Source organism: Anas platyrhynchos, chromosome 20, assembly GCF_047663525.1.
Source record: "Anas platyrhynchos isolate ZD024472 breed Pekin duck chromosome 20, IASCAAS_PekinDuck_T2T, whole genome shotgun sequence".
Taxonomy (NCBI): Eukaryota; Metazoa; Chordata; class Aves; order Anseriformes; family Anatidae; genus Anas; species Anas platyrhynchos.
In genome coordinates, this window is record NC_092606.1 from 401,672 (window position 1) to 419,672 (window position 18,001).

At 46.6% G+C, this 18,001-nt stretch overlaps 1 protein-coding gene across 1 annotated transcript in view; it reads right to left on the reverse strand.

Moving 5' to 3' along the window:
• The window catches only part of WSCD1 (WSC domain containing 1), a 30,447-nt gene extending 13,882 nt beyond the window's left edge, over window positions 1-16,565 (reverse strand). The window contains exons 1-4 of the mRNA XM_027472088.3: window positions 16,063-16,565; window positions 7,277-7,936; window positions 3,833-3,947; window positions 2,375-2,559 (exon numbers count right to left, since the gene is read on the reverse strand). Coding sequence (XP_027327889.2) covers window positions 2,375-2,559; window positions 3,833-3,947; window positions 7,277-7,697 — 721 coding nt within the window. The 5' untranslated portion in view covers window positions 7,698-7,936; window positions 16,063-16,565. The remainder of the gene's footprint in view (window positions 1-2,374; window positions 2,560-3,832; window positions 3,948-7,276; window positions 7,937-16,062) is intronic.
• Between the last annotated feature and the right edge of the window lie 1,436 nt (window positions 16,566-18,001).

Consider the following 18,001-nt stretch of genomic DNA (forward strand, 5'->3'; position numbering starts at 1 on the left):
TGAGTGAACTCAGGATTTGGCCCAAATGCTTTTTACAAGCAGTAATACAATTTTCCCTCCTTTTAAGAGAGAAATGTCCCCTGAGGGAACCAAACACAAAACCAAAGCTATCGCTATCTCAGGTGAGGCAATGCATTTGCACAGATGAGCTAATGATAATGAAGAAAATAACACTGTATGGCTGGGTTAGAAAACGGAAAATGTCTGCATGCACACATTTCTGTAATTCATTAGATTCTATGGGCTTTCCAAAGGTGGAAAATGTCTTTTTACCAACTCAACTCTATTGACATAATTTACCTAACAAGACTTAACAGGAAGAAAGGTCAATTTGGAAATGAATGTGGGTCTTCCAAATCCTGGTCTGCGCCCACTGGCTGCCTTAAATAACACTCACCAGAAATGATGTATTGTGGTGGAAGACAGGAGAGATGTAGTACAGTTTTGAGGGGAAAATTTGTTTGTGTGAATTTTCAGGCAGAAGGGCCCAGGTTCTCTAGCATGCACCAAGAACAGATCTATGGAGAAGCTGCCCAATAACTGCTGTAATAACTGTTCAAAGCAGTTACTAGAAGCAGTATTATATATTGGGATCACTCAGGAGATGTGCAAATAATTTAATGCAAGCTGGGGAAGGAACAGGAATCTCCTGGAGATCAATCAGGTCATTGCAAGCATGGCACCGAGGAATAAAAGAGCAGTTTTGCAGTTTTGCAAGATGCTGTTGAAAGACTTCCTGCTAAAACTCACACTAATATTTAATTTTGGACATATTTGTTTTATGAGCATAGAGTGATATCAGCTGGTCAGGCAGGTGACTTTACCTGCCCCTATCAACATGCAAGAGGGAGCAGGGCTCCCAGGGAATACATGGCTCACACTGGAAGCGGCTGCATTTGTGTCATCTCCTGCTTTCTGGTGGTGAGGAGGGCCATGTCCTGCCCCCAGGGAATGTCCCAGACTGCAGACTTGGAACTCCATTTTATTTAGCGTGAGGTGGAGCACGAGTCCTGCAGCACAGAGGCTGTGCAGCTTATGGAGCTGGGTGGGGCAGGAGCCAGCAAAGCCCCTGGCTGCATGAGGTTTGAACAGGGGCACCTCTGCATCTGCTCTGCATTAGGAGCATCCTTGTGCCAGAACTGTTTTCTGTGTTGCCTGTTGTAAATCACAGATGGTATCGGTTTCAGAGTTACTTCCAATATATTTTCACAATTAGTCATCATGATTAATACTTCTGTTGGCCCCTCAGCTAACTTGTGTCAATAGGATTCTTCAAACAGTCAAATATCAGGTATTACTAAGGGCAAACAAAATACAAATCTAGCTCCAGGCTAGATTAATTTGATGACTTATTCATTAATACTTTAAAAAAAAAAAAAAAAAAAAGCCATTTTCTCCTGTAAAATATATATATGTATTTTTACACTGATGATTTAAACAGTGATGCATGTCCTGGGAAACCTGCCAATGTGCCTGTCAGTCTGACACTAGCAATTTAGGTCTGTGTGCCTTTGATATATAATTTATATGTAGCTGGGTAGATGATTGTACAAACCTTGACTTGTCTTTAAGATCTGAAGTACCATCAATACTGGCACAACCTAAGGTCTTGGTGCTTGTTCTCAGCAAATAACAGCCGAAGGGTCTTGTGAGCTTGCCAAAAGACTGCTCAGCTGTTGGGGTATTTTATATGCCTTGTGTTGGCCCAAAGGTTTATCTATTGTGTCTCCCATGACAGCTAATTGAATGACAACCAGAGAACAGACGACTCGTAGCGAGTAGATGACAAGTATTGCCATCTAAACATGAAACAAAAAAATCAGCTGCTGCCTGAAAGAAGTCCTTGGAAAAGCAGAACTCTGTGGTCTTGTCTCTTAAGAGAGGTACCAGTGCAATTCTCTCTGGCTTCTATTTATTCTCCTGCTGCACTCACATAGTATTTACTTTGCTTAGGATCATGTCTGAGCTAAAGATTATATTAGTGGGTGTGATTTTTCTGCCCTTCTCTTATGAGGCACCCCTTTCTAGGGCTGCTTCTTAAACACGTCGTTTTGTGCCTTTGCAGCAGGTGCAGAAGGGTGCAGTTTTTCCTCAGCTGAAATTCTGCTGCTCTCACAGTCACTGCACTGCCCTTCCTCCCCTAGTGCCACTAGCTTTCTCAGGTGGATGCTACCAGCTGCTGAGCAGCACTGCTGTATTGGGGAGGGAGCCAGGGACTGGGCCAACAGCAAGCAGGCACCGTGCCCAGCAGGCACCTTCATCCTCTGCTGCTTCTGGCGCTGGTGGCAAGTGGAACGAGACGAGCCCAGGACATCATGCTCGCTCCAGCTGCAGTGCCAGCATCACCACCCAAGAGCAGCCACCGCCCACTTACGTCGTGGTGCTGCTGCCCACAGCTCCTCCACCCTGTAGACAGACAGCCGGTTCACCCCGCCACAGATGGAGCCCTTCTCGCCCTTGCACTCGCTGTTGCACTCCTCAGGCCTGGAGGCAGTGACTGGGAGCTTGTTCCCGCAGTAGCACTCTGTTCCATACGCCAGGCCCGCGTAGGTGTAGGCCCTGTGGGTGGCAGAATGAAACACAGTCAGCATGGGTGCCCTGGGCTGTCTCCTACCTAACAAATGTGAGATCCCCTCCATGTGTTCTGCCTGCCGCTGCTCCAGAGGTACAGCTGGCCCCTGGGGCTCAGCAGCAAGGAGCCTGTGCCATGGGTGATGGGCAGGGAGCAACGGTGGGCAAAGGGAGCCAGGCCGTGCCCTGGGGTGGCCTCACCCTCAGTTTCACCGGGTGGCGTGGGCACCCAGGTGGCAGCCCTGGCTCCTGTGGCAGTGACAATTTGGCACTGCAGAGGTGACAGCCAGCCCTACCCCAAGCCAGCACTTGGGGCTTTTGCCAGAAATATTTAGGACCGTTTAGAGTGGCAAAGAAGAAAGGCCCATTTCAGAGGTTCCACTAACCAGCATTTAAATTTGAGCACTTCGGATATGTTGGGCTGTTTTCAAGTGCTGAGAGTGAAGGCACGGTGTAGCGGTTCACTGCCTCTCTTGGGGTGGTCAGGCCATGGGCTGCCTCCCACCCGCCCTGACCCCAGTAGCAGCTGCTGCCCACCACCCCCTGCCCCGTGTGGGGGGTCGGCTGGGCCCTGCCCCCAGCATCGCAGGACAGCTCTGGGTGGCTGCTGCTGAGGGGCTGGCATGGGGAGACCCAAGGTCAGGGGGGACGGGGGTGTGAAGCTGTGGTGAAGCCCCCCCAGAGCAGCAGGCTGCATGGACACTGCACTGTCTTGCAGAGGAGGGAATGTTCACAGAAATAGCTCGGAATTGTGCTACTTCTGCTTTCTCTCATGCTTGGGAGTGACAGGAAGACGTTTTCATGCGAAGAGTATTCAGGTGGCTGTGCCCTGAGCACCAGCGTGGGTCCATGGCCAACGGGCTCCACCCTGGTGAGCCCCACTGCTGGGGGTGGCCACACTTGCAGCCGCAAACCTGCTCCTCTGTGCGGTCCTGCCCTTGGGAATGCTGCACTGCTCCCAGGGTTACGGTTCAGACCAGGGGCCAAGGGGTAATAGCTAACAACTGTCTAACAAAACACCAATTTTTGACCAGAACAGCAGAAAATATATTTAAATAGTCATGCTATAATAAAAAGCAATAGATAGGCAGCAGTGAAACAGTCTACTTGAAGCAAGGTAGCAGAGCTGCTCCATGCCTGAAGGTACGAGATAATCACAGTTTTCACAGATGCTGTATGTTTAATATATGCACGCATTTCCATTTCAAATTCATCCTTGCTCAGTGTCAGAAAAAAGTTGCAGTAAAAAGATATCACCTACCTCTCAGCACAAGCTTCCTGACAGTGAGATACTGTCATTTTTCTTAAGTCATAAAACACAGCACCCTTCAGTGTCCTTTCCCTCGAATCATCACTGAAGCATCCCATGTAGGTACCTATGTGCATGCAAGACCAGAGTCAGGAAATGTGCACAGGCTCCAGGAGAAGGGAGACTTCTGGTGGTGATTCACAGCCATAAATCGCAAACAAGGCTGTGTTTGATCGAGCTGCAACATGTCTGGAGCCCTGACTGCTCTGTTGACCTGTCTGCTGGTATTGAATATGTGTATGTGCTAGAGAAGGGCAAGCTGGGATGAGCAATGGAAAGGAAGGGCCAGGAAGCCAGGCTTCTCCCTGGGCAAGGTGCTGACAGCACGCTGGGAAGCCTTCACTGGCCCTAGCTAGCACCCGCGGGCAGCTGCCAGCTGCTAGGCTCCCTCCCTCCGGGGGTAAAACATGGCCAGTTTGTGCAGGAACAGTGAAGGCAATCTTTTAAAAAGAAACTTGGGGGAATCTTGATGCGTTTCTCCCAGGTTTTCTTGAAAATCTCAAGTTGAGAATAAGATAGTGCAAGAAAAATGTTAAGAAAATCAATTTCCTTTGGGTATGTAGAGTTATATTAAAGCTATAATGGAAAGATAACTTCATCCTTAACTAGGCAGCACAGTCTACCTATCGCATTAAACTATCTCTTTCTCTCTGGTGCAAGTGAGTATTTTAGAATATGCCTTGCTTTAGTTAGCATATGAAAGATAAGTATTTCTGTTAGACTTCATCCATGTTAAGCCTCTTTTTTTTTTTGTCTTGAACAAAACACAATAAAAACCTAGCCTTTTTTTTTTTTTTTTTTAGTATATGATTGGAAGGACAATGTAGCAGCCCACTGTTATACAGCGATTTTGTGTATATAAGTGCATGTTACCATTAAAACATGAAGGAAAAGGGAAATTTGATTTTGGAAGTAGTAGTATTAAAGTAACAATGCTGGGAAATTAAATAATGTCAGCTGTGCACAGGAAGAGAATATACAATGAAAACTGAAATTAAAAAGCATTATATTAAGAATAAAATAATTCACAAGAAAAAGAAAGTTCAAGCCATTCTAAGAGAGATTTTGCAGCTAGAAAAAAAAAAGAAACTAAAAACAAAACAAAAAAAGACATTTAAACATCACAAACACAACAGTGGATTCAGAGAACAGCACATTGGTAATTTGCAAACATGCAATTAGAAAATTCACAAGCTGTGAATATACACCCACAGTACTCTGTTAACGAGATGGGAGTTATACACCTGCAATGAGGATGCTCTGCACTTTACCAGAGACTTGTGATTTGGGGATGTTGATTCAGACCAGCAATAGATGAAAACTCAGTGCATGGGGCCAGGGTGCCTGACCCAGGGGCAGGGGCACACCAGCTGGCACAGAACATCCTTCCTCTGCCTGCATCCCTCACCTGCTGCTGTCAGCTCGCAGTCTTAGAGCCAAGCATCACATCAGTGGTTCTGTGACCAGAACCGGTGGTTCTGCCACCTCTGCCATCCTCTGCAATGGCATAGCTGCTTCTAACCAGGTCAGGAGAAACAACATAAAATGCCCCACTAGCTGGACCATTCTTAACAGAATTATTCTTTTTTTTTTTTTTTTACCTAATGAAGTGCTACTTTTTGTTGTTTTACTGGTACTTGTTGCACGCTATTTGCCACTGTATTTGCCAGTTGCCCTGGCAGGGTACAATGTGATCCCTGCCCTAAGCAATTTGTGAAGTAAGCAAGCAAAATAGCTTAAAGTGAAGAAAAATAAAAAGTTGAATTTTCTCGGTCAAGGTCACTGGATGCTGGGTGAGCATGGGGCAAGGCAAAGGGAACTGGAGGTGATTACAGAGTGCCGGAGCAGATGTGGTCGTTTCTGTTTTGGGTTAGCGTCTGTGCCCAGGGCTGGCCACTGTACCTGTGTGGAAGTGGCCCACTGGGAGTCCCGTGGTGCTGGCACAGTGCTGAGGAGCAGTGCCAAGCACAACTTCCATCATAAGCACTGCCTTGCTCACCCCGCTGCCTTGCAAGGCGTGAGTCGTAGGGCAATGCTGGAACTTTAACAAGCGCTACAGTCGCAGAGGAGTTCATTATATCTTGGAAGGGATCCATAATGAAATAACAAGCCTGTAAGTTTACTGGGAGAAGTGAGGGGAGGAAGATAACATGCTCTATGCAGGAAGTTAAAATTTTAATTGATCCTAATTTCCAAAGGCTTTCCAATGCTTGTTAACAATACTGTTATTAATAATGTCACTTCATGTTCAGTCAGATATTCAAATGATGCATATTTGAATCAACATAACTCAATGGCTTGTAGCAATAAATAGTCCTTCTGGCTCCCTTTCAGTCAGCAATTAGAACTTGAGCAAGGCACTGGCTTAATGACTGATATGGGCACTAGCCTTAACTAATTTTATGGATAATTTTGAAAATTAATCCTTTTGTTTTTAATTGAAGCTTTAAAAGTTATTCATGAAATCTGTGGAAGAACAGGTTCATGCTCAGCCTTGTATTAGAGTAGCTCATAAACACACACTGTGTTTCTCTACTTTTTGTCTACTGTTACATTAACCACAGAAAAAATAATCCGAGCCCCAAGGGGGACAAGAGCAGCCACAGTCAGTGAGAAGAGAACCGGGCACACTGTCATTGCACAGCCTTGCAGGGCTGTGAAGGGCCCCTTAAAGTAGGTGGTGGCCGGCACCAGGTGTATCTGCTGGAGGCGAGGTTGCGCCAGTGGTGCACGGTCAGATACCCCACTGGGAGCGGCATCAGGCTCCCCACAGCCTCCTATGCCCCCACCCTGGGCTTGGGTTGGTGCCATTGATGGTGTCAGCTCAGGGTGGCTGTGCCTCGCTTTTGTGCTGCCATTGAACTCTGAGCACCCTGGTGGTGTGCTCAGGGCAAGCTAGGAAATGCAGTGGGGTTCCCTGAGACACCCCAGCTTTGCGCTCCTGGTTCTTTGCCTCCGGGTATGCTTTTTGCACAAGTAAAACATGCCTCTTGCATGGTTTTGGACATGTAATTAAAAAAAAAAAAAACCTCACTTTAAAAATTTTCTCTGTTCTGAGAAAGATAATTATTGTTAAACAGCATTCATCTCTGCCTGCTTGAAGAGGAAACCATTTAAATCAAGGAAGCAAATTTCACTGTCTAGGCATCCATTCAATCAACAGGAATATATTTTTGGAGGAAGCTACAGCTCAGCATGACTGGGGACATCAGAACATTACTCTGGACTGTGTATGCATTTTAGAATTAGTTTGAAAGTGGTGCTGAGCCAGAAGGAAGGCATTTCCACAGGCAGACTGTGATGCTCGTGATGCTCGTTAGTTTGTGCCTGGAACAGACCTGGAAGGAGGTGGTTTACATGCATGCCAGAAAATGAGCAAGAGAGCAGATCCCTTACCTTTGTGTTCAGCAGTACGCTTCATTGCTTTGAGTCCTGCTGTTTGCATGGGCTCCTGATCGCTGATGAACCTGTGGAACCACCTTCTTCGCAGCTGCCTCAGCTCTGAGTTGCGGGCCGTGAGCCAGTGCGGGCCGTGCCGCTGGGACGACGCCAGCTCCCGCAGCGCAGCCGTGCCCGCCAGCAGCCTGGGACTGGGGCTCTGTGCCCCCCGAGGCTCTGCCAGCCCAGCCCCCGGCACTGCCTCCGGCACCAGCAGGGCCTGGCCGGCCGAGGTCCCGCGTGGCCCCTGCTGGACCACCAGGCGGGTCCGCTGCAGCAGCAGGAGGCTGCCGGCCATGAGGTAAGCAGCTGTCAGGAAAAAGAGCAGAAATTGGGTCCGCCGAAGAAACTTCTGTAGCCTGAAGAAAGCTTTGGCCATGCCCTTACTGAAATGGGCCCTTCACGCTTCCCAGTGGGCCCCCAGACCCCCGCCTGGATGGGTGCTGGTTCCTCCCATAAGTTCAGCCCATCACTTCGGTGCCGTCTCCAGATGTGTGGTCTCCTCTCTGGCCACCCATGGCCGGACCCTTGTGGCCATCAGGCTCCCAGGCAGCCGACGGGCTGGGCACAGCCCTGGGCTGGTGCCATCACCCAGCTGCCCATGGCTGGCGCCCACACCTGCAACATCAAGGGGAAGAGGGTCAGCGCCGTGCAGAAAATGCTGGTCTTCAGGGCGACTTCCTTCCCCCCCGCGCCTTTTTCTTCAGCTGAGCATTTCTCCATCTGCTGTTTATAATTGTGCACTTTAATGACAATAATCCTGTGAGAATAATTGATTAAGCAGAAGGTAGCTTCAGCTCTTCAGCATTCCTTTTTTTTTTTTTTTTTTTAACTAGAAATGTGCAAGAAATGCCTTTATAATGAGGCTATTTCTCTTGGGGTTTGGAAAAAAAGTTCTTTATTTTCTTTTGTCAATTGCCATCTCCATTCTTTGTCAGTGACTGGAACAGGCCGCCACAGTATAGACATCTTTTTAGGGAAGTATTATCAAATTCTTTCTTTTCAGTTGAACAGTAGCTAGGCTACAAATGCAGAACAGAAGGAAGGAGGGGGGGGGCAATTGCATCAACTCACAATAGATAAGATAATTATTAATCTCTTTGCAGCACAGTAAAGTCAGTCATTGTGTTGGAAGGCTATCTGTGGTTCTGCACTTACATGCACCCCTGTGCGAGGTACTGTGTACATCACTTTAAAAGAAACCACAGAGATTCTGCTGTGTTTAAAGTAATTTCTATTAAAAAATATTGACATGTAGATGTGCATAGAGAAAAAAAATCAGTGAATGTCTGAAAAAAGAACTAATTTCAAGTATCACCAAATAGTCCTGGCTGTTTCTGAGCTTTGCAGGCTTTAGTTCTGCTGATGTGTACCATGATGGGATTGTCTGGGCAAGAAAAGATCCTTTGTGCTCTAGGGAACCTTTGACCTCCTGTAACAAATACAATCTGGCATCTCCCCATAAGTTCCTATTTTCCCAGTCAATCACTTCTCTGTGGAGCCAGGCAAGCATTGAGAAAAGATGCAATGTTTTCCAGAAAAGAAAATATTATGGCTTTTGCTTAACTTGCAGTTGGGGCACACTCTTGAAATTCCCAGTCCTGGCAAAGAAATATCTGTTCTCTGTGTTCCTCGTTTCCATGTGTGATTTATTATTTTGTGGATAGTCACTTGCACCTCTCTCTTAAATAGATGGCACCAATTGAAAGTCTGCACTCATTTCCTTTTTCATTTAGTTACACCATTTCTTTCTCTCTTAAGCAGCAATCAGAAACAAAGCTCAGAAACTTCTAGGCCAAAAATACATTAAAGCCCAGCTGAATCTTTTGTCAGTTGAGCCTGAATTCTTTTTGTGTGACCTTTCAGCATTGATTGCTAAGTGGAGTTGGCACAAGGCAGTTTGCAGTTCGGGTGGTCTTAAGGACCTGATTGAGGTTCCTTTTTTGTTGTTGTTGTTGCTTTATACTGGTCTCAAATGTAGTATCAAAAATATTGGATGTCTTTATCTCTGTTTCTACACTTTCTCCAAGAGCTTGGTCTGACAAGGACTTATTCTCCATCCACCACACCTGTGGGTCTATCAGCAGCTGATGAACTCTAGGAAAGAAGCAGTACCAAAGGCTGTGTGGCAGTAGTGTACTTTAATAAATTAAGATCATTTTCTCCACTGTGAAAGTTACCACAACTCCCTTCTGATCAGCTCCAAAGCCAAAGAAAATGAATTGATTTACACTAGCTGAAGAGCTGACCCTTAGATTTAAATTATTGAAAATCTCTGATCAACGTTGTGAGTGCTCAGGAATTACAGTAAAAGGGTCAGGAGTACCTAGACAGATGAACAGAAAATTAGCTATAATTACACACTGCAGATTGTTACCGTGCTAATTTATCTGAAGAAGTAGTATCTATCAGCACAGATACCATTTGATTCACTAGTCGCTCCTAACACAGGGCTACTGGAAGCTTTAGAGCTACTCCCAGTAGAACCTGTCTAATCTAAAAGAAAGATGGGTGCGTGTATCAGCCATTTGAAATTCTGATGGGAAATTATGGTGTTCCTGGAAGCATACAGTGCTTCGAGGTAAGGCTTGGCCAGTGGAGGAGGCAGCTGCATGCCTTGGTGGCTGGCGGCTGAGCACACTCTTCTCGTTTTGCCATCTACAATGCAGAGGTATGGTGCCTCTTAATCAAGTGGTGCTGCAAAGTTTCATTGGGGAGTTAATGATGGCTGCAGTCGTGCAGGTATTCAGAAGGTTTTTTTCCCCTAGCAGCAAGATGAGGGTAAATAAAGTTAACAAAGTTTCAATCATCTTTGTCCAATCATAATTCTGTATTTCTTAGCTTTTCTGGTTTGTTCATAATGTGATTGAGTTACAACATCAAGAAATGCTTACAGCCAAGGTTCCCAAGTGTGCCTAAGTCATTTGCATTAGAAAGGAAGTGCTAGCAGCAGGGCAAATTTGGTCTAAGACCAGCAGCTTGGCTGGAGAAGAACCATCAGAGCTGTGCAGTGTAGGTGTCAGTGTTATGCCTGAAACTGCATCAGCAGACTGATTTAGACCCTTTTATCACCACTGTGCACCCCAGTCTTTCAGCTGATTCCAGTCCAGTTTCTCCATGTTCACAATGATGCACAGCTGAAGCAGCTTGAAGCTGCATCATCCCCATCAGGAGGGGATCTGCTTCGCCGGGGCACGATGCCGCACTGCCATTGAGACACTGCATCCCAGTGCCCAGGCAGGATCCAGCCAACGCCGCCCCAGCACCACCTTGTGTGACCACAGGGCTGGCGTCCTGCTGCACATCAGCATCACTGGGTGACTGCCCGGGTTGTCAGACTGAACTAAAGCATGAAGCAAGTTCTGTATCCAGGCACCAAGAAACGTTTGGCATAGCTCCTGCTGATCTGCCTGAAAGGAAGGGTTATTTATTTATTTACTTTCTAAGGAGAAACTGCCTCTGGGTCTCAAAAGGCTAACCCTGCCTTTGCCCAGTGGTTGAAAAAGTTTAAATGGTACAAGCCAATTTTACTGCAGTCAATATGACATATATAAATTACCTCCAGATGCATTCGCCCTCACTACAGTTGCCATGACAGTACATTGTAGTAAAACCCAACGAAATAAATAAGCAGACTCTCCACCCACAGCAACTGCTGCAAATGTACAACTCAAAAATTAAATGTTGCTTTTTAGTGGTGAAATATCAGAGTGCTGCTGACATTTAAAAAAAAAAAAAAAAGTAATTTGATTTTTCCATAAACTACGTACTGCAGTATCATCAGAGTATGCCTGAAAGAATTCGAGTGCATCACTTTTGATGATGAGATTAAAAAGGAAAGAGTAAGGAGGACATGAAGTAGTATCTGGTTATAGAAAATATATCATATTTCTTCTTTATACAAGTTTCACGTAAAATGAATGAAGTAAAATGGAAGAGAAGTAGAGTCTTCTATTCCTATTTATCAGTTCTCATAGCCAAAGGGTTTTTGAGGACCACATTAATTGACAGTTAAGCTAAAGTCAGTACAATCATGAAATGATTATAGGAAGGACTTTGAGCTGGATAATGAGAACCGTTTTACAGCAGAAAAGACCTGTAGGTGAAGAGAGAAATGGAAGGGTTAACACTGCAATGGGAAAATGGAAGATAATGAGCTGTGGCTAGGGTTGGTGGTTCGGCTGTGGAGGTGGTGAGCGCTGCTTTGGACGGTATTTTGGGTGCTCTGCCTGTAGTGAGGGAAGGGTGCCCTGCGCCACTGGTGAAGTGGCGTGGCTCACAATGAGGTGATGCCTGTTTGTGAAATGGATAATTACTTGCGGTAGCTCACTTCCATAAATTATTGAGGGCAAGAATCTGATGGAGTTCAGAGAAGCATTGAGTGATCTTATTTTATAAAATATTAATTTATTCACTTTACTAGCCACAGGTGATTTTTTAACTGTATGGAAGTCAGATAATCATTCATTTGTTTGAACGGTGGGTTTTAGCTATTTGTGCCTAGAAATTTTTGCCTGAAAACACCATTAGAAAGAATAGCATTTACGTTTTTCTGTGAGATCTCTAGTATTTCTGTTTATGGTACAGCTAGAAATACCCTGTGAGGAAACCTTGCAATGCTGTGTTTACCAGCAGGACTAAATGCAGAGCTAAAAGATGCCTCTAACCCCAAATTCCAGAATCTCAAAATACGTATTTGTTCTGATCCGTTTCCTAACACGGGCAATGCTCTGACTACTTTCACTGTCTCTGGGACAGCCAACAACTTAACAGAAAGATTCCTCTAAATCTGGTGGGTGCCAGGGAGGCAGAAGGGAGGTGGCTGTGTCTGCTGCTCACTGCAGATCACTCTGGACATTTACCCTCGCCTGGTGACTTTGCATACCATTTTCTGGAGGCTCTGTTTGGAAAGTCAAGGCCAACATCATACTTCACAAATGCATGTATGTAGGGCAGGAAGAAAAATATTCAAGAAGGCATGATTTGAAAATTGGGATCCCATCAAAAATTTGCAGTTTTCATTATTCCTAAAGCTAAAGGCACCCTCAGTGTCTGCCAGTGCTGGTCCCCATCAGGCAGGCAGCAAGTGCTTATCACAGTGGTACTTCTGTGTATGGCCAACGCCATCTCAGGTTCTGGGGAAGTGGTTAGAAAAGAAGCCAAAGGTGAGTTATCTACAGTCTACACCCTGTACCTTGAATGGTCTCAGCAGAGAAATGCCACATTATCCCAGTTTCAGAATCACAGGGTATGAGAGCAAAATTAAGCTGTGTATAAAGCAGCACATGTTGAAAGTAAGGCTGAGAAGACATGGCCTGTCTGCTGTCTTAAGCCAAAATACAATCAGATCAAGATATACTTTGATGTTGATGGATTTTGGCTCAGGTCCATTGTTAGTTTTTCTAGCTCCTTTAGGTAGTGTCATGCAGCATCATCTCACTAACTTAACAATGTAACTTAGAAATTTATGCAAGTGAAACAAAAACAGGTAATTTCTGAATTCCAGCACCCTTCTAAAGTTATTCTTTCACACACACAAAAAAAAAAAAAAAAAAGATTTTTTTTTTCAATGAAACCTTACTGTAATATTATTTTTTTACTTTCCCAACTTAAAAACATTCTTTTCTATGAGATAAGGTCTGTGGAGTACATAAACTGATCATTGATCTTTCTGGCAGTTACAAAGCCTTGCTCAGATCAGCATCATCCAGAATCCAGGAATCCGCCCTGTGGCTTTAGACGAAGAGGCAGCAACACCCAGCCCTAGTGCAGGCGGGCAAACCCGTCCCAGCTCCACAGGGCCACGCAGGTATGCTTGCCACTAGCCTGGGGAAACCCCGGTCTGGCTGCTCAGCCTCATGCGTCTGCACCACGGCCAGAGGAAGCTTGGCCACCAGCTGGTGGGGGAGCAGGGCTGTGGGCTGAACTGCTCGTGGAGGACTTGTGGCTGACTGGGCTCTAGGGTTGGGTCCAATCTTGCACAATCATGTTGAAGAAAAACAAGCTGAATCTTGAGGATGCTTCTCTAACTCAAAAATCGCAGTTTAGGGATGTAACTGCCCAGCAGCACGGGAACAATCCTTTTCAGGGTCATTGGAGCCATGCAAAGGAGAGGACACCACAGTGCTGCTGTGGAAAGGGACAGGCACTGTGCAGAGCAGAGGGTGCCGTGCCTTGGCCTTGCTCCCGTGAGGCTGGACCCCTGGCCAGGGACCTCTGCCAGGCCAAATGCACAGCACCTGGACAGCGACTGCTGAGGACGCGTCCCTGTCCCACAAGGTAGCATGCAGGCACCGTGCCACTACTCCCATGCACCCCACTCACCCCACTGTGGCTGCTCCTCAGTCCTTCTCGTTTCTGCCCTCCTGCCCATACAGGTGGGAAACTGGGGCAGCTTTTTTTCTTTTGTTCCAAGGCAGGATGTCTCAGACATGTGCGGCTGAAGATGAGCCAGGGCCAATGCACATCCTGCATCGCCGTCCATGTGAAACCCACCAAGTCATTCGGTCTGCTTCTGCGGGACTTGCTGAGGGCTTGTATGAAATGCAGTGAAAGGGTTTCTTCCACATCTCTTCCCAAGTCGCCGCCAATTGTCTGACTTAGAGCATAATTTGACTTTTAAATATTTCTACATACTACCCCTCCCACCCTTTCCCATCAAAATGAAGCTCATCCTCTTGGGATTTTCAGTAAATTAAAGAGGCAACCAATGAGGTTTTTCCATGTTAACTTTCATTTCAGGCAGCATATCATATTTTAAAGGAATTTAATTCCTTTTATTAAAAATAAATAAAGAAACCACAAATACAAGAACACAGGTGAAGGGACCTTCAGCCTGTGCTGACCACTGATGCTCTCATGTGGCATGACATCTTCCCTAACAAGAGATCTGGCCTTGATATCTGGGCTTTCAGAAGCAATGAGCTTCTTCCAACTCAGGAAGTTTTACTTGCTGGAGGGTGGATCCAGGCTGACCCTGTATCCACATGCCCCTGTTGTGACCAGCTCTCTGCAGACACAATGCTTCTTGAGTGTTACTTCAAGCACAACATAAGGTCTGTCAACAAACTGGAAGCAAGGAAGAAGCACCACAGTTTCTCCACAGGGTGTAGTGGCAAACATTGCAGCTTGAGAGGGCTTTCTAGCAAGTTTACTCTTTCCTCCCTCATCTGTTCTTTTTTCCTACACGTGTGCTTCTACATGATTTATCAGATTGCAAAGTTGACTTTGATGCTGGTATGGTGTTAAAACTGTTAAATAATGATGACTGTGATCAAGCAGAAAAAAATATTTATGTAGAACTGGCAGGGGGGTGGAGAAAAAATGTGTAGTTTGTAAACCATAGTCAAATCATGTTGAAAATATACACACCAACATAGTATCCACTGCACACAGCAGCCTGTACAATACAGGAGGTGTTCTACGGCTGATAGATAATTTAGCTTTGGAAATGAAAGGTGATACCACAGAACAGAGCTGCAGCCTGAGTGTGCTGGGTTGTCAGTGCTAACTTGTGCAAATTTGGTCACTGCATCTCTTTTACTAGACACGCCACTTGTTCAAGACCAGTTTGCTAGCATATCTAGGTGTAAATCTAGAAAATAACATTGATGAACACTGTAGCTTATGGAGAGGGATGCAGAAGGGCCTGCAGGAGGCAGCTGGTCCAGGAACGTTTGTTGTGAGACAGCACTGACTTGGAAAGTACTCCAGTGACAGCTTGTAACAGAAAGCACATCACGGCGATACAGTATTTTTTCTGAGAGTCTAATACTTTTACCTAGGTCAATGATAAAATACTAAATCAGGAGGAGCAATTCCATGCCAATATGGACAAGATGCAAATATACATATATAAAAGCTTGCATTTTATTTGTATGTACATACACATATATGTGTGTATGTATTTTGTACATAAAGGGATGTGTACTCAAAAGATAACCACAAGCACATACAGTCTACTGGAATCATTCACTGACAATCTGAGCCTGGTCAGCAAACAGTATTCTTGAACCTAGAAAGTATTTTGAACAATAATAAACCATACATGTATAATGTACATTCCTTTGGTATTAAGAGCTCAAACACCCAGCAGATGATGCTGTGTGCGCAATTAAAAACAAACAACAACAACCAGACAATATGGTTCTGTGGCTATAGGTTGAAGTTTTCCAAGACCTTGTTATAAAAAAATGCACTGTGTATTTTTTTTTGCCTTATCCTATTGTAGCTAGAGATCTTAGCCTGCGGGCAATGTAATCTATTGAAATTAAAATAACATGCAGATCTGTAACTAGAACGTTGGTATTTAGGTGTCTTTCATAAACAACCCCAAATCCCTGCAACATCCACCCACTAAAAATCCTTAGTCTATTTAGCACAATGATGCTTCAGAAACTGTTTAGAGAAACAGAGCCTTCCAGTCTGCTTCACCAGGCTCTGTGACACAAACACACACTTGCATCATCCATTCTTACTTTTCAAGTCCAGTATGTTGTGGATGCTCAGAAAAGGGCATCTCGACAGTAAACTGCAGTCTTCATAAATAACGCAGCCAAGCCTCGTGTTCTTAGATGGCACGGATAAATGTAACAGATCAGGCAGCCATTCAGACTGTATGTTAATACCCCAGCGTCTGCGAAAAGTTGTCCGGTTATTACTCGCATCAAGGCCAGCAGACAAACAGCTCGCAGGAGCAGATAACGTAACTGGGTAAGACAAAGAGGGGGAAAAAAAAGCCTCACCTTTCTTTAGCGGTCAAGGAACTCCCGGTGTAGTGAGGCAAAGTCCCAGCCGACCCGGTGGAATCGCAAGGAGCCGGAACACGCCCGAGAGGCGGCTGAGCCCTGCGCTGCCCTCGGCGCGGACCCCGCCGCCGAGCCCGGCCCCGCTCCTGCCCCGCGGTGCCGCCGGGCTCGGGGCTCCCGGGGGGCTCCCCCGCGGCCGGGCCGGGGCCGCCAGCCGCAGCCGGCCCCTGGCCTTTCGTAGGGCTGCCTTCCTCCGCTCTTCGGGAAGCAGCCTCTCTCCTACGCCTGCTTCGCAGAGGAGCTTTGCAGGCTTTGGCCGCTACGGGCGCTTGCAGCTCTACCCGCAAAATCCGTCCGTGCGTCTGCCTGAATGCGCGGATGGCTGCATAGGCAGATCGCGAAGTGGCGGCAGCGTGGACCGAATACGATCGGCTGAACGGCTCGGAACTGGTTTTGTTCCTCCGTGCCTCTTCCCACTAGGGGCAGCCCCTACCGAGCTCCAGGCCCCTTCCCCCAGGCCGGGGGGGGGGGGGGGGGGGCGGGCAACCCGTCCCGGCAGCTCCCGGCCCCGGCTGGGGGCTTCAGGCAGCGGGGCGTGGGCACAGGTGGAGAGAAGCAAAAGATTCCTGAGCGTGAGAGCAGAGCGGCGGATTGCGCGCTGGCCTTAGGACTGGCTCATCTGCCGCCTTCACTGCAAGGACAGACTCTTTTCTGCTGCTGGTTCGCAGGAAGATCTATCAGTTTATAATTATTTTTAAAGCATCTGCACTTAAATGGCAGTAGGCTACACACTTACTGCACTTAACTGCATGTGGCTTTTGAAGCACCTCATAGTCTTTGCATATTTAAATCAGACCTGTGGAGATCCGTGTCTCCAAGCTAAATTCGGATGCAGTTATCTGGACCACGGTTTACTTCCTGTGGTTAGGTCAGTCGTGCCACGCTGAACGCCGGCACTCTGCTTTGTTGGGATCTGCGAGGGAAGAGGGAGTTCAGATGCCTTGTGGGGGCTGCTGCTGTTTCCCATCTGCATGCTGCACAGTACTTCGCTGTCCGACCAGCCTGAGGATTTCAGTGACCAGTGGCTAGTGGAGTTGGTCAGATTACTTTTCTTTCTTTCCTTTTTTGAAGGATGTCTTGTCTTATTTTCCTTTAAAAGCAAACAAATGCAGGAACTTCTATTTCTGGCTACAGAATGTGGGAAAATAATCTGCACTTGTAGTGGAGGAAGGAATTTGCACTTCTGATGTGCTTTTTTTTTGTTTTTTTGAGGGTCAGATCTGTGACACCCTCAGAAATAGAGAAATCCCCTCTGGATGTGGCTTAGGACCAGGTGGCGGTCACTCAGCTGGGACAGCAGCAGAGCCCACGCCTGGCAGCAAAGCCCCAGGTGCTGCCATGGGCCCAGCACCAGGTGCTGACGCTGTCCTGAGCATCACCTCTGCACACAGCGAGCAGGGCGCTTTGTGCCGCGCTATTCCCATTGCTCCTGGGCAGCGAGGGGAGTGGTGAGGCAGGGACCAGCACCTCGGGCACACCCGGGCCATGGGGGGTCTCTTCCCAGCTCTGCCTACAAGGCGCCAGCAGAACCTGGGAAGCCGCACGGTGCCTTGCACCGCGCACGCAACCCTGCCCTGCGTGCCCCTTGTGTGCCCGCCTGCGCATCGTGCAGTGGGGCTTGCGATAGAATTTAACAATGTAAGGTGCACTGGAAACTGCGAATGCGTTTGATCACAAGCTATGCCTGTCTTTGCCTATGGAGAAAAAATGCCAGTTGCTGATAGAAGATGCTTCTGTGAACAGATTTGCAGTAGTTGCAAATAGTTGTCATATACAGAAATTCAGGAATGAAATATAAAGAGTTTCAAGCTGTTACAGCATTCACATAAATCTGATGATCCTTCAGACTTGATAAGATGTGAAAATGAATAGCTAA